Genomic DNA, 15104 nt, shown 5'->3' with positions numbered 1-15104 from the left:
CAAAATAAAATAAAATAAAATAAAGACATAAAATAAAAAAACATAAACAAATACAATAAATAATTAAAATATCAAAATTTATTTTATCACAGTCTCTAGGATCACCTGAAGAATGCCCCACAGACCATGGCTTACTGAATCACTGCTGCAGTCCAGCCCTCCATCCAAACACAGAAACACCTTGGGCAGGTGACTTTCTAACCGTTTCTTGAGAGGACAGCTTTTGCTGCCGTCTCACATTCTGTCGCTCACACCAGAGCAAAAGCCAGCCAGAGAGCCTTTTTGCCTTACCTTGAGGACAGCCATGCTCTCAGCAGCCAGTGGTCCCTGCAATGGGGAGATGGAAAGGAGGAGAGGGGGAAAAATTGCATCGATAAAACAGAGCTATCTTCCTTTTCTTTTTTATCGGAGCCATGAGCTTCTAGGGAATTGTGCCAAAAGCAGCATAAACACCTAACAGATTCCCTCCAGCAGCCTCCTGGTTGCTGCTTTTGATAAAAACATAGCTTCTAGTTTGCACCTCTTCTGCACTTCTCCTTGGTGGGGTGATGGAGGAGGCTTGGGGAAGAGCTGAGCAAAAGGGGGCAGCACTAAGCACAGGCCTGAGCGAGGGCAGGAAAAGGCGGACACTGCAGTCCTGTACCTACCAAGTCTCCCACCGGCCCAGGCAGTCCCGGCAAGCCATTGTGTCCTGGGATGCCCTAAAGGCAAGGAGAAACTTTGAATATTTTGAGTGCTTCCCAACTGTTGCCTCCTGAAGTGATCTTTGCTATCTCAAAGGGCTTCTGCTGCAAGATGTTGGCACCTCAAAAGCACCAGAACTTGGGACCTACGATACTTGCCTTCCACACCTTCCAGCGAGCAGCAGAACACCCCTCTCTGTGTCTTTCCAACTCCTTTACTTATTCCTCAAGCCTTGACTGGCTCCTAGACTGGCCTCTCCATTGCTTGGCAGCCTCCTATGCACCTTCTTCATCAGGGTAACAACCAGTCACTGACAGTCTGCTGGTGACTGTTGCCATCAAGTCAGGACTTCCCTATTCCTCTCTCTGACCTGAGAGATCTAGTGATGTGATGAACCCTGTTTCTTCCCTTTGAGCTCCCCTAAATCCCCAGCATGGCTCTTCATCCACACTGAGTGAAAAATCTGTCAATTTCAGTTCTCTTAGTTCCTGGTTTTTCCAGTCTTAGGGCTCATCCCCACTTCCACAATCCCATACCTAGAAAGCATGGGTGCGAGCAGTTTTCCACTTCTTCCACTCCTGCTCTTTGGCACTCATTCAGAGCAAATGTCAATTCATGAAAAACCGGATTGATGTTTGCTCTGATTCAGTGCTAGAGAGTAGACTTTCGGGGGGGGGGGGAGCAGTGGGACAAGCAAAAGACTGGATGAGCCTTTAAATTCAGTTCTCCACATTTCTGTAGCAATTTCCTTTGAAAAATGCTAATGAATTTTTTTTAGCATTTCATTTCAAATTTCTCCTAATAAACACACTTTTGCATGCTGTTTTGGTTCTCATATTGTTTTGGAAAGTGCAAATTTGATACAGCCACTTTTAAATGTGAACTGAATCAAATTTCTCCCCCATGGCAAAGCAAAAACACATAAGGCCTTCTTCAATCATGTAATAAGAAGCCTGTACAATGTATGGAGGAGATACGGAGATATTCTGGAAAGAAAAACACCCTTGTGGATATCACCGACAGAAGCAGTGGCAGTCAAGAAGATGAATCTCAGAGATAAATGGGGAACCCATAGAAATCTGGTGAGCATCCAAGAAGATGAAACAAGACTTAAAGAAAGATAAGATAAAGATAAGGGCTGGGGGTGTGAAGGCTTAGGAGAAGTATCATGGGTGGGTGTGATTTTCTGCAACTTAGATCAGGACTCATAACGCTTGCATGGTAATCTCCAAGTCAAAACTAGCCTCTGCCATTATGTTTAATTGGGGTGGAGGAACTAGGCTCATCACCCCACACTGATGTCTGTGTTCTGGGAGGGGAGAAAGGGGAGGAAAGGAAATTTTGTGAACTGGTCCTCCATCCAAGTGGTACCAAGAGCTCCCCTTTGCCAGGGCAACATATAGAACAAACAGGTATAGTGTTACATACTATCAGCTTTTGGAGAGCAATTTCTGCCTCCTGATCTTGATCAACCAACACAGGGATGGCCCAGCAAGAAAAGGGTCATGGCATTGCGACTCTTGCTGGACTTCTCCACCTTCCCAAAGCTTTTTAGCATTCCGTGTCATTTCCATGAGGGTGCGATGAGAACTGCTGAGGGCAGCACACTGGCTCACAGCCACAACACAACTCATTTGCTTAGCACAGCACACAGCACCAGGACTGGGTCCCCATCTAAGGAGAGCTGCCACTCTTCCTGTGCACTGCACGACCAAGGAAGTCAGGGGGAGTGGGAGTGAATTCTGGGCTTGGAAGCCCTGTCTCTTCCAGGTTAACTGAGTCCACTAATGCTGTGCCTTATCCACTCCCCCCCCCCCCCACCACAAAGAATACAGGAGCTGGCAATGACAATGCATACCTGTTCTTGTCTGCAAGATGCTGGGGTATATGGCTCTCCTACCACTTACCTGCCTCCCAGGAGCTCCTGGTGGGCCTGGAGGGCCTGGAACACCTGGTGGTCCCTGTTAACACCACAAAGAAAGAGAGAGGAAGAGGTTAAGAGAGCAACGGGGCAGGCGATGGGGAGAAAGGAGCCAAGGTCGCTACGCACAGAGGAGCAAGCATGCACATACACACACCCACACACCTGAGGGCCCGGCTGAGGCTGCCAGGAAGTCCCGATCCACAGTCCTGGGGCACCCTGCGGGTCCAAAAGGGGAGAGCGTTTAGCAAAGGCCAAGCAGGACATGGGCGTTCCAGCTTCCGGAGCAGCAAAGGCGTTGAGCGGAGAATGGGGGAGCACAGGTGGCTTGAACCATCATCCAGCCTGGCAGCGAATCCCCAAGGCCTTGGGGGCAGCAGGTGCATGTAGTGACGCTTACCGGAAGACCAATGTTGCTTGAGTCCACGCGAGGGCCGGGCTGGCAGCTGCACTCACCAGAATCTCCCTGAGAAGATAAAGGTGAGGAGGGTAAGGAGGGAGAGACATCTGGGGACCAAGGCGTGGGAGCACAGGGATCCTTTCCTACTGGAGAAGGCTACTGTGCTAATGGAATCATAGAATTTGTAGAGTTGGAAGGGACCACAAGAGTCATGTAGTCCAACCCCCTGCAATGCAGGAATATTTTGCCCAATGTGGGGCTCAAACCAATAACCCTGAGAGTAAGAATCCCATGCTCTACTGGCTGAGCTATCCCAGCTCATGTATGGCTTGTGGGCTTCCCAGAGACATCTGCTTGGCCATTGTGGGAGAAGAATAGATAAGCCTTTGGTTTCAACCAGCAGGACTCTTCTTATGTTCTTTGGGGCTCTGGAATGGGACACTTAATCAAGAGTCATGGGTTGTTATCCCCAGAGTAACACCTCTGAACAAGGAGTGGCAGGGTGTTTCTGGCTCCTCCTTATGTTGGATTACTCAAAAGTGCACTGTGCTTCTCTCAGCCAGTGCATTGCATCCCCAGAAAGATAAGAACTGGGAGAATTGTGTGCAGCACATGACAAAAACAGCAGGTGTTTGTTGTATAAGATGCTGATGGTGTGGAAAGACACCAGAAGGAACTTAAGTGTTGCAAAATTTGGGATGGAGAAGGAAGCTGACCCACCTTCTCTCCTCTGGCTCCCTTTTCACCCTAGAGAAAAAGAAAGGAAGAGAAAGAAGAGTCAGATATTTGGAGAAGCATGCTGCTGGCAATAGCACACATGCGCACACATGTGCAGAGTGTTTACATGGTCCCATTTGCTTCTCAGATGTGCAAAGAAGCACACCTGCACGCTCCTTTGATTAGCTCTCTTTGGCCTGCTTCTTTCACTCCAGTCTTCATGCCTTGTGACATCCCACAGTCTGGAACCCCTTTCCCCTCTAATCCCTTGCCCACCTTTAGAAAACTCCTCTGTTGTTCAGAAATCATGTGTACTTACATTACAAGAGGGGCATAAACAGTGGCCCCTAGGCCAGAATTAGCTCCTGAAGCCTTTTCAATTGGCCTGCCAGCTGCCTACCTTTTTTGTGTGGCAGTGGCTTCAAGTAAAAATAAATAATCAAACAAGCAAATTCCTCTGTGTTCCCTACAGCTCTTCCTAGGAATCTTCTGAAGCACTTGGTGATCACTGCCAGGACCATCTGAAATGGTAAGAGAAGCTGGCTCCATCAGGATCCACCTCCTCAAGATACCTGGAGTGCCAGTTCCTAAAGGCTTTCCTCACCTGGGATACCTTGAAGTAGCAGTTCCCAAAGTCTTTCCTTGCATCTCACCTTTCCCACTAAGAAAAGTGAGGGAATCCAGTTCCACCAGGAACTACTACCTCAAGGTGCCTGGCATGCCTTGAAGCTGTCACTCCCAAAGGAGCAATTCTCCTCTCTCTTTTTTGCTGCTCAGCATTTTCCAACCAGCTTGAGGGGCAGAGAGAGAATCACTGGGAAGGGAGGTTTAAACCTCCCCTCCCAGCAGTCTGCCCCACCAGTGCCCAGCTGATTGGGAAACACCTAAGCAGTGGTGAAGAGGGGGCTGTAGGTGGGTGTACACGTGCATTTGAATGGTGCCAGGCTTTGAGCCTGGAGGTATCTCAGGTCCAAACTCTGCTGTGGAATCTTTCTCAGGCAGTGGTGTAGGAGTGGAGAAGGAATATGGGAAGCTGCCTCAACTAGAGCCAGGGCTTTTTCGGCCGTGGCCCTGATCTGGTGGAACGCTCTGTCACAAGAGACTAGGGCCCTGTGGGAATTGACATCTTTCCACAGGGCCTGCAAGACAGAGCTGTTCCACCAGGCCTTTGGCCAAGGCACAGTCTGACCCCCTCCTTCTGTAATCCTCATAGAACTCTAGCCCAATGGTTGCCATTAATTTGACTCTGAATTAATTTTAGAATGTATTTCAATTTACTGATTGTGATTTTATGTAAACTGTGGTTTTTTTTACTGTTGTTAGCTGCTCTGAGCCCGGCTTTGGCTGGGGAGGGCAGGATATAAATAAAATATTATTATTATTATTATTCAAAGTCAGAAGTCCATTTTGCTTAATACTGTCTGCACTGACTGGTAGTGGCTCTCTGGGGTGTCAGGCAAGGAGTCTCTCCCAGTCGCACCTGGATATGCCATGGGGAATTGAAATTTGGACCTTCATGCAAGGCAGATGCTCTACTACTGGACTATATACTCCCCGCCCCCAGCACCTGTGGCACCTTACCTTCCGCCCAACATGATAACAGCATTGCTGCACTGATAAACAAGCTGAGTGACATGCTGAATTCAATCGGAATGACATGAGAACACCAAGGACCACGGAACAGATCTTTGAGGGCTGCACACAGTGGCTCCTATTGAATAATTGAAGGTCTTCCCTCAAAAGAGGCGCGCATAATTAATAACCCCCTTTATCTCTCTTGCTAACATTGGGAGTTATTAAAGAAAAGTACGCACCCCAAATCCAATTTATTTTTCAGCGCCATATGTTGGCCTTTGAGGCACCACTCGTCATTAGAGCAGCGCTGAGCATTTGCACTGCAGATTTCAAAACCGCCACGGTGTGAACAATAATCTCTGCTTTGTAAACGAGAAAGCATGTTTTGTGCTGCATGCTTCGCTCTTTGACCCTCAGCCGCTTCAGTCATCTTTAGTCAGTCTTATTTTGGGGTGGAAATGAAGTGTTTACACGAAACATCCACACATTAGTCATGCCAAAGCTGGATCCAAAGCTTCAAAATTCAGGCTTTCAGCACTTTTGTTTCAGAGCCTGCTTCCAAAGAGAGTGGGGTCAGGCAAGTGCTGTGGCCTGGAGGCGGGCAAAGGGCCAGCAGCACTCAGGGGCATCACTCTGATAATTTTTCACAGAGCATCCAAGAAGGTGAGAAGCAGCATGAGCGAATTCTTAGTTGCACAAGCCCCTCTTAAATATTAAAGAGGGGACTGAGGGCTCGCCCACACATTTCTGCTTGTCCCAATGCTTTTCCCTGGGAAAACCTGCTGTTTACTACTGAATCAGAGCAAATGTCAATCAGTTTTTGCTGTGGATTGTTACAATTCAGCAGCAAACATAGGCTTTTCCTGGGGAAAGTGGTGAGACAAATGAAAAACCGCTCAGACCTGTCCCTAGAACAGGGGTCTGCAACCTGCGGCTCCGGAGCCGCATGTGGCTCTTTTACACCTTTGCCGCGGCTCCGGGGCGGATACTAGCGAGGGGAGGAGGCGCATTGTGCGCCCCGACACTCCCCACTGTGGCGGGCGCTGTACTGGCTGTGACGTCGCATGGGGGCGGTGCGTGCATTAGTCACGCACCGTCCCGACGTCACCTTCCCGCCCACTGTCAGATCGCGGCTCCGGAGATATATTTGTTTTAAATGTCGCGATGGTTTTGCGGCTCCCAGGTTTTTTTTTCCTTCGGAAACGGGTCCAAGTGGCTCTTTTTGTCTTAAAGGTTGCAGACCCCTGCCCTAGAAACATAGGACAAACGGAAAACCTCTCAGATCCATGCTTTCTAGGGAAGTGAGAAGCAGAAGTTTGTCTCTAAAGAAAGGGTGGATCTGGCACCTGGGCATTTTTAAGAAAGGGAGGAATCTTTCACTGATTGGATTCCATCCATGTTGCAGCCATGGCAGGATGCATCTGACAGGCCTATCAAGTTCCTTTTGTTTTAAGGCTTTCAAGGCCAGTGCAGGTTTTTGCCAGCAGTGGGATTGTCAGAAGTGAGTGGTTCACAGGTAATTAAGAACCTGGTGCAGCCAGATGATTAGACAGGATCATTTTAGTTTTCAGAGCACACAGCTTGCCCACCTTTGAACCATCGGATCCAGGAACTCCCGGGAGGCCCTGCTGGCCTTCTCGGCCCTGGAGGAAAATATCAGGACAACAAGAGTCAGAAAGCACAAAGCGCTGGCTGGTTGTAAGATTTCCGGAGCTACAAAGCAATGGCACTTACTGGTGGGCCAGTAACACTGGCACCTGGAGGTCCAGTGGGTCCTATGGCACCTTTAAGACCTGGGGAGCCCTATAGGGAAAAGAGCAATATTACATCCAAGCTGACAACATTCTGATGTTAATGGTGGAATTTGCTCTAAAACATGGTTAAGGCCCAACACAATCTATGCTGGAGTTTTCTAATATCTTGCACAGATATTGTGGGATATAAAGTATACTTTGCAAACACAGTGTCTCCCACGCTCCTATATTAATGCAATGGAATATGGGATAGTTGCTGCAGGGTGCAAAGCAGTAATTCTATCCTCAGCGAAATGGCGCTGTGAACAGCACAGAATTAAAGCAGTTTTCTACTGAGGTTCACCTTGGAATAGGAGTACATGTCACTTCACTGATATTTTATCTGTTTCATCATTCATTCGATGCAACAGCTCACTGGTAATGAATAAGAAATTAAAGATGAACCCACCACAGCCATGAAGGCTATTAGATGCCATTTCTCAGTTCCCACTGAAAATTATACAACCCAGATGCCAATGCTCACCTTTTCCCCCTTTCCCCCAACATTTCCTGGTGGCCCTCGAGGTCCTGGGGGTCCCTGTGGCACAGAAAAAAGAGAATCACAGCACAAGTGAAAGAGACAGGGAGAACAAAGCTGGGTTCTGGAAACATGATGATATCTCAATAGCAAAACATTTCCTTTTGTTAGGCTTTTGCCAACCTGGTTCCCCCTCCCCCAATGCTTTGGACTAGCCAGCTGATGAGGATTATGGGCTCAAAACCTCTGGAGGGCACCAGGTTAGCAAAGGTTGCATTGGGAGTTTGCAAAGCCTTTAGGGGGAAAAGTAGAGATGCCATTGAATTTTCTTGCTATCAATTTCAGAAGGTTCCGTATATTCCTAGCTGGAGGAACCACAAAAAAGTTGATGTAGTTTTGGGTTAGATATGTTCTGTGTGCCATCCTTTGGGGCATCCTCCACTTGCCATGGTGAAGGAAGCCTACACATTCAGGCATGGGCATAGCCAGGATTTTTTTTTGGGGGGGGGCATCATCCTCTGTCTAGCTCTGTCTAGTAGATTCAGAATGAAATTTCTCAACAAGAGTTGCTTAAATTACTATTTTTTGACCCTAAATGCTCAGAAAAATCATCCTCCAAGTGACCGTAGTGAGTCTTTCAATCTCAAACATTCTGATTATTGCTACTTCCAGTGAAGTATTTTTACTTATCTGCTTGATTGGGTGAGCTGTTGCCCCCACCCCTACCCTCTGGCTATGCCCATGCATTCAGGGCAGAGTCGAATATACCTGCAACTAAAGCGACAAGGCAAATTTGAAGGTCTCTGGGTAGGGGAATCATATAAAGACTATTGAGAAAAGGAAAATGAGCTTTGATAAAACTCTGCCCCAGACCCCATCTCGTTCCCCTTGTCTGGAATATCGAAGAGCCTTCTGCAAATGAGTGCTAATTTCCATACTAGGTCATAACCCCTTGCAAAGCAGTTAACTCCACACTGCTCCTCTTGGGACTTTGCTGCTGGGTCATCAGGGCTACATGGACCCTGAGTCTAAGGCCTTCCAGGTGAGTACCAATTTATAGGTTAGCACCAGAGCCTGGTTCAGGGATCCTCTGAGTCATTGTCTAGGCATGACAGGTCTACTGTGGCTAACCTGCCTTAATGTGGCTGAACAAGGCAAGGCGAGATTCTACTTACAGGATTGCCAGGAGAGCCTTTCTGTCCAATTTCCCCCTGAGAAAGAAGAGAGAAGTGGGTGGGTCTTGTTCTAATCACAACACACGGTTGCAGAAACTATTCACACACACGCACGCACACGCGCGCACGCACACACACACACACACACACTGGCCATACTCACTTCTGGACCTTGGATTCCTATCCCTGGAGGACCTGGCTCCCCCTGGAAAGATGCAACAGACAGATTAGTGGAAGCACAACATCACCAAATCACCCAAAGAATGAAGCACACCTGAGTCATAGCTATTTCAACAGCCTTGGCTCCGTGATTCCCCTTATCTCCCTCCCTGGAATTTTATGCTCCCTCCTCCTGCATCTCTGCACCGGCAGCCTTAATCCTCTTTGTTCACTACCCCAACTGGATGGTTGTGGAGCACCTTTTGTGGCTCATTAGCAATGGCAATTCACTCTTCCTCTTATCTCTTGGGCCTGGCTGTCAAAATAGGTAGCCATGCCAAGGTTTGAGCAGTGCTTGGGAGAAAGCAGCCCCATCTGTCCATGCAAACTAGGTACATTTAAAGCTCTGTCCAGCTATGCCCTTGCTCACCTGCAGTCCTTTCAAGCCAGGAGGTCCCTGAACTCCTGGAAGTCCTGGTTTTCCCTGGTGGTGAGAGGAGGGAAGACGCAGTAGAATTAGCCTGAATAATTTAGAGCCCCCCAGAAATCACTCATGCTGGTTGCAACACATCTGATCCATATTCTGTTGCCTTAGAGGAACGTATTGTCTACCTTCTATGAGTTCACAGCAGGTTTTCAGTTCCTGTATAGTTCTGAGCTAGAAAGCTAGGGGGAAAGCTAGCTGTTTATCCGAGGAAGCTACAACAGTCAGCATTTGCTCTAAATTGACATTCGATTTCAAATGAGTAGTTCTGGAAAATTTAATGGGCGCAATTAATCATTTTTAGACCTTTCAGTGCTGCAGATTTTTTTTTTATAGTATACTGGTCTATCAGAAAGTTACTAGCTTTGTGAAACAAACTTTTTAAAATAACTTCCTAAAAAGTACTCCAAAAAGAATATATTTGTAAAGCAAAGAAATATGAGGCTCTTATTCCAGCCTCATCCTGTGAAAGGATATTTTTGCTGTCATGAACAACCAAAAGATAACATCATTCTGCATCTTGATCACTCTAATTTTGCATCAAGAAAAACAGAATTATGCAACCTTCATAAATCACGAACCACCATAAATCACGAACATTTGCATAATTTCCCTAGTGTGCATAATTTCATCTGCTTCAGCTAGTTGCAGGAAGGGATAATGCCATGCTCAGTGCAGGACCATTTCAACCCTACTCTTCTGAACACTGGAATAGACATTGCCTACACCCTTTCAAGCCTCTCTTCATAGCCATGAGGGATAGAAACTTGATTCTTTTTTAAATGATATTTTCAAGATGCTGAATTCAGAGACCCTGTTGCAAATTCTCTGCCTTTTATGAAATCATGGGGTGTGCTTAGAATATGTTTCTCAAATCTCTTGAGACTCCCAGTACGAACAATGGTATTCATATTGTTTCAAATTATGTTTGAAGATCAGTATCTGTGAAAACAGAGCCATACTGCCGTCATCATCGGTTATCTCATAAACGATATTATATTCACAAACTTAATAGGGTTAGAGCATGACTTGCTTTTAAAATAACAAAGATGTCTTCCTTTGTCTTACCAAGGAATGCTAGTGTTTAAAATTATAATTATTTGACATGCTCATTCTTAACAGAAACGGTCACCTGTACTGAGGGAAGATCTTTTATTGAGATCCTTTGTGAAGGTGTTGTGAAATGTAAATCGAGCCAGTTAATTAAAGGAATAAAAATGAGGCAGTTAACACTGGGTCATCCAATAAAAGTGATTGGCAGCAGGTTCTAGACGGATGAAAGGAATGAGTTCTTCACACAAGACGTAATTAACTTATGAAAGTTGTTATTGCAAGTTGTGCTATCTTAAAGGATTAGACATATTTGTGGAAGATCTATCAAAAGTCAACAGCTATCATAGTTGCATGGAATTTCCAAAAACTTATTATTAATGGGTGATATAAGAATGCTGTAAATAAACAAATAAATGTACAGAGTACCTGAGTACCAGATGCTAACTTGGAAGCAGGGCAAAGGCCTTCCACCTTCATGCCTGCTTGTGATACCCACAGGTATCTAAACTGGCTAAAAGGTCGTGCAACAGTTGACCAATCTATTGTACAAACACAAATGTATCTGGTTCTAGGGATGCAGCCTGAATTGTTCAGTTTTGTTCACATAAATAACTCAAAGTAATGGTAGTTAATGACTGTACCAATCTTAAAACAGACTATCAGACTAAATTCTGAATTTGGCATTCTCAGCACCACTATTTTGATCAGTTGGAAAACTACTTACAGGTTTGCCTGGCTGTCCCACACCTGGAAGTCCACGGTCTCCTTTTGAACCTGGTTTTCCTGGGATCCCAACCGCACCAGAGAGGTCTCCACTGAGGGTGGGACAGGAGTCACAAGCATCACCCTGTGGGCCGGGATGGTGAGAGTGGGGAAGAATGCAGAGTGATATGTTAGCAAACAGGAGACCAGGTTAGATGTCCCAGATATCCTACCCCATTATCCCTAATCAAAATTTTCCATCATGTAAACACTTAAGACCAGAGGCCCATGTGGATAGTCACTGGCCATACCAAGGAGGCAAGCTGCAATTGTGTCTGCTGGCTCTTTACATGTGTGCTTATGGGCATACGCCCTGCCAAACAGGATGGTTTGGATAATGCAAAGGAAGTTTGTGTGTGTAGGCTCCTCTTTGCAAACATGAACTTTAAAGCAGGGCAGTCAGGGGTGGGACAGTAAGCAGGATTCTGATCCACCCCACCCCACTGAGAGATATGCTTGAGGACCATTTGCCTAGTGGTCAGGTACACAATAACTGATATGAACCAAGCTGAATTAGGGATGAACATAAATGGGCTCCAAATTTTGTGGCCCTTTTTGCTTGTGGTGAACTTGGGAGAGCCTCTTTCTCTGCACCAAAAAATAAAAAATAAAGGATAAAAGAACTCAGAGAGGTGTGCACACAAAATTTGGCATCAGAGGAGCAGCTCATCCTTAGTAATGGCAGTGGGTGTTTTCCTTTCTCCCCCTTTTCAAAAGTCTCTACCAACAGCAGCAGCAACACACCAGCTCCTCTTTCAGTGGCCCAGCCACCAATTTGTCTCTACCTCCCATTGCCTTAGATGTAGCATTGCATCTACATCAATGGGGTGGGGACATAATGGTGATAACAACATTTATTTTTACTGTTCTCCCACTCACTCAGTGCCTTGTTTGCAGATGGCAATTTTACTACTGCAAGAACAGTAAAATACTCCTACTGGTTGACAGGGCAATACAGTGGAACCTTGATTCTCGAATGGCTTAGCTGACGAACAAATCGGCCCCTGAACACCAAAAACTCGAAAGTAAGTGTTCAAACGTTTTTCGGAAGCCGAACGTCCAATGCAGCTGTTGGCTATTGTTTCCGGGGTGCCTGCCTTGCCATGCCTTGGTTTTCGAACATTTCGGGAGTTGAACGGACTTCCAGAATGGATTAAGTTCGAGAATCAAGGTTCCACTGTACAGGTGAGAAAGCTCACCCTGGGGTGAGTTTGGTGATTTGCACAGGTGCACACACACCCTGTTCCAAAAACATTAGGTCCATCCTGGTCGCATGGTGGTTGTACCCCAACAAGGGGCTTACTCACCTTTTCACCTTTAGCTCCGGATGGACCTCTGACTCCAGGTTCCCCAGAAAGACCAGGCAAACCTGCTGTGCCTGGTATGCCAGGATCGCCTGGGCTTCCTGAAGCACCCTAGACAGGATAGATTTTTATACACACTTGTTCTTATTTATTTTTACAACATATCATAGTTTAGATCCAAATAATAATAGTAAAGGTTATATACTAAAGTGGAGAGAGTCTGAAAGATGCTGATTTCAATATAGAGCTCATCCACACTGTGACAGGCATTTTAGGCACAGGTCAGGGATTTCCAAATCTGTGTCTGAGTGGAGATTTTTCTTTTCCCTGCTGCATTTCCCTGGGGAAACTCATGTTGGAGCAAATGGCAATGTGCCGCCAGCACACTTTGGCCAGAATTGGTGGTATATTCCCAGACCAACAGGTCCCAGTCGATCATCTGGTTGCTGGAATCTTCACTTCCTGAAGTTTCTGAACCATCTTCAAAAGGCAGCCTATTGTCTTGGTACAGCATCATAGAAACAAGGGATACAGACTGGAGTGGCTGTTTTCATAGGCCTACTTGAACCATGTGCTGTAACTCAGGGGCAGCCAAAAGCAGTGGGCAGAAAGGGTTTCTTTTGGGAGGTGGGGAGAGGAATTCTCTAGCTTCTTTGCTAGGACTTCCAAGACTATGCCAAAATCTGCCTTGTTTATGCGGTAGAAATCACACAAAACAATGGTTCCATTGCTAGTTTGTGAAGTAAAAATCTGGTGCTCTTTGTGAGTACCCTTGTATCTATGGCACAACACTACAAGAGTCAGTGGGATGTAGTGGCTCATGGGACAGACGAGAACTGTGGGGCAGACCCAGATTCAAATGTCTATTCAGCATCAAAGTATACCGGGTGCCCGGGTGCAAGTCTCTGCCTCTCAGCCTAACCTACTTTGAAGGGCTGTTGTGTGGATAATATTGAGTCAGTCATTGTCTCTCAACTTAACCTACTACACAGGATAATTGTGAGGATAATACTGAGGGCAAGGTGAGCGATAATTGGAGGAAAGGCAGGATATAAATATAACAATAACCTGCTATTGTTTTGTGCCGTAGTTCAGCGGTAGCACACCTGTACTGCCCACAAAAGCACTCAGGTTCTGTCCCCAGTGGCATCCCGAAGTAGGGCTGGGAATGTCCCCTGCCTGAAACCCTGGAGAGCTGCTTCTAGTCAGTGTAGACTGTGCTGAGCTAGATAGGCCAATGATCTGACTCAGTATAAAGCAGCTTCCTATGTTCCTGTGTTGAAGTAGCCTGTAGAGATAGGACTGAGCTTTGTGAGCAGTGGTTGTTAGGAAACATGGAGGCTGTGGTTCTCTGCTGGTGCTTGTAAGGCATCACAAATACGTAGCACCCAAATAGGGTCTCTTAATGTCATTTTTAACCTTCCTAACACCTGCTGGAACTGACGTTAAAGCATTAAGAATTCAAATACAAGGTTGCCAGGCAACTTAAAGGCCGCGTGGTGACAGCCCCCCTAAATGTGGTTGCTAGGGAAAGGGGTGTGCACCTCCCTCTAGTGGCTGTGCGTAGGCAACAACAGCTGTGATAAACTTTTCTCCTGCAGTGATGTTTATCGGTGGTTACAGCACTATAGCCTAGGATAGACTGTACCTTCAAGAGTTGTGTAAAATCGATTTCAAAAGGTGCTGTTTCTCTTTGCCATGCCTGGCAACCTTCACTTGATGAAATTACTTCTAAAGAATTCTTTTAATCACCCCCACCCCACCCCCCAGCTATACGTTCCTCTGCCTCTTGGCCACTCTACACAACCACACTTGGGGACAGCTGTCTCTCATGCTGTTGAACATATGACCCTGTCCTCCTTGCAAAGCCTTATACCTGTAACCCACATAACTCCCAGGTCAATATAGTGCATGAAGCTGCCTTATACCGAGCCATACAATTTGTCTCTGTAGCCCAGTGTTGTCTTCTGCACCCAGGGGAGGGGCAGGGGGAAGGAAAGGGGACTAGATCCAGCCAGCAGGACGGATCCTTACCTTTTCCACACACACCCTGCAGGCCATGCCTGACAAATAGGTGGGGCCATCCACCTGTCAATCATCCGATAACACAATGCCATCAGACGAGCTGTTTTTGCATAGCACTGTCTACAAGAGTTCTGACAATCACCTGATCATTGGAATTCCCAAAGCACTGTGCATGGGGCTTTTAGCCCCACATCAGTTGTCAGGTGTAGGACAGGTGAGCATGGCTTGATCAAAACGACACTGTAGGCCAAATGGAGAGACCTAGTGGTCCTAATTAGGCCCAGAGGCTGAAGATTCCTCACCACTGCTCTACGCTGACTGGCAAATGGCTCTACAAGTACAGTGGTACCTCGGGTTACATACGCTTCAGGTTACATACGCTTCAGGTTACAGACTCTGCTAACCCAGAAATAGTACCTTGGGTTAAGAACTTTGCTTCAGGGTGAGAACAGAAATCGTGCTTCAGCGGCGTGGCGGCAGCAGGAGGCCCCATTAGCTAAAGTGGTGCTTCAGGTTAAGAACAGTTTCAGGTTAAGAACGGACCCCTGGAACGAATTAAGTACTTAACCTGAGG

At 46.5% G+C, this 15104-nt stretch overlaps 1 protein-coding gene across 6 annotated transcripts in view; it reads right to left on the bottom strand.

The window, feature by feature from the left end:
* COL16A1 (collagen type XVI alpha 1 chain) overlaps nucleotides 1-15104 on the bottom strand; it is a 138387-nt gene that overhangs the window by 34454 nt on the left and 88829 nt on the right. For 3 of the 6 annotated variants that reach the window (XM_077931924.1, XM_077931920.1, XM_077931921.1), the window contains 14 exons: nucleotides 12509-12616; nucleotides 11164-11286; nucleotides 9333-9386; nucleotides 8907-8948; nucleotides 8744-8779; nucleotides 7575-7628; nucleotides 7032-7100; nucleotides 6887-6940; nucleotides 3726-3752; nucleotides 3006-3071; nucleotides 2771-2824; nucleotides 2592-2645; nucleotides 648-701; nucleotides 292-327 (listed from right to left, as the gene is read on the bottom strand). In XM_077931924.1, the coding sequence (XP_077788050.1) occupies nucleotides 292-327; nucleotides 648-701; nucleotides 2592-2645; nucleotides 2771-2824; nucleotides 3006-3071; nucleotides 3726-3752; nucleotides 6887-6940; nucleotides 7032-7100; nucleotides 7575-7628; nucleotides 8744-8779; nucleotides 8907-8948; nucleotides 9333-9386; nucleotides 11164-11286; nucleotides 12509-12616 (831 nt within the window). The remainder of the gene's footprint in view (nucleotides 1-291; nucleotides 328-647; nucleotides 702-2591; nucleotides 2646-2770; nucleotides 2825-3005; nucleotides 3072-3725; nucleotides 3753-6886; nucleotides 6941-7031; nucleotides 7101-7574; nucleotides 7629-8743; nucleotides 8780-8906; nucleotides 8949-9332; nucleotides 9387-11163; nucleotides 11287-12508; nucleotides 12617-15104) is intronic. The other 3 variants (XM_077931922.1, XM_077931923.1, XM_077931925.1) reach the window with 3 other exon arrangements.

The sequence above is a fragment of the Podarcis muralis genome, chromosome 7 (genome assembly GCF_964188315.1).
Source record: "Podarcis muralis chromosome 7, rPodMur119.hap1.1, whole genome shotgun sequence".
Classification (NCBI taxonomy): domain Eukaryota; kingdom Metazoa; phylum Chordata; class Lepidosauria; order Squamata; family Lacertidae; genus Podarcis; species Podarcis muralis.
The sequence above is the reverse complement of the archived record's forward strand: the minus strand, read 5'-3'. Positions and strand labels throughout refer to the sequence as shown.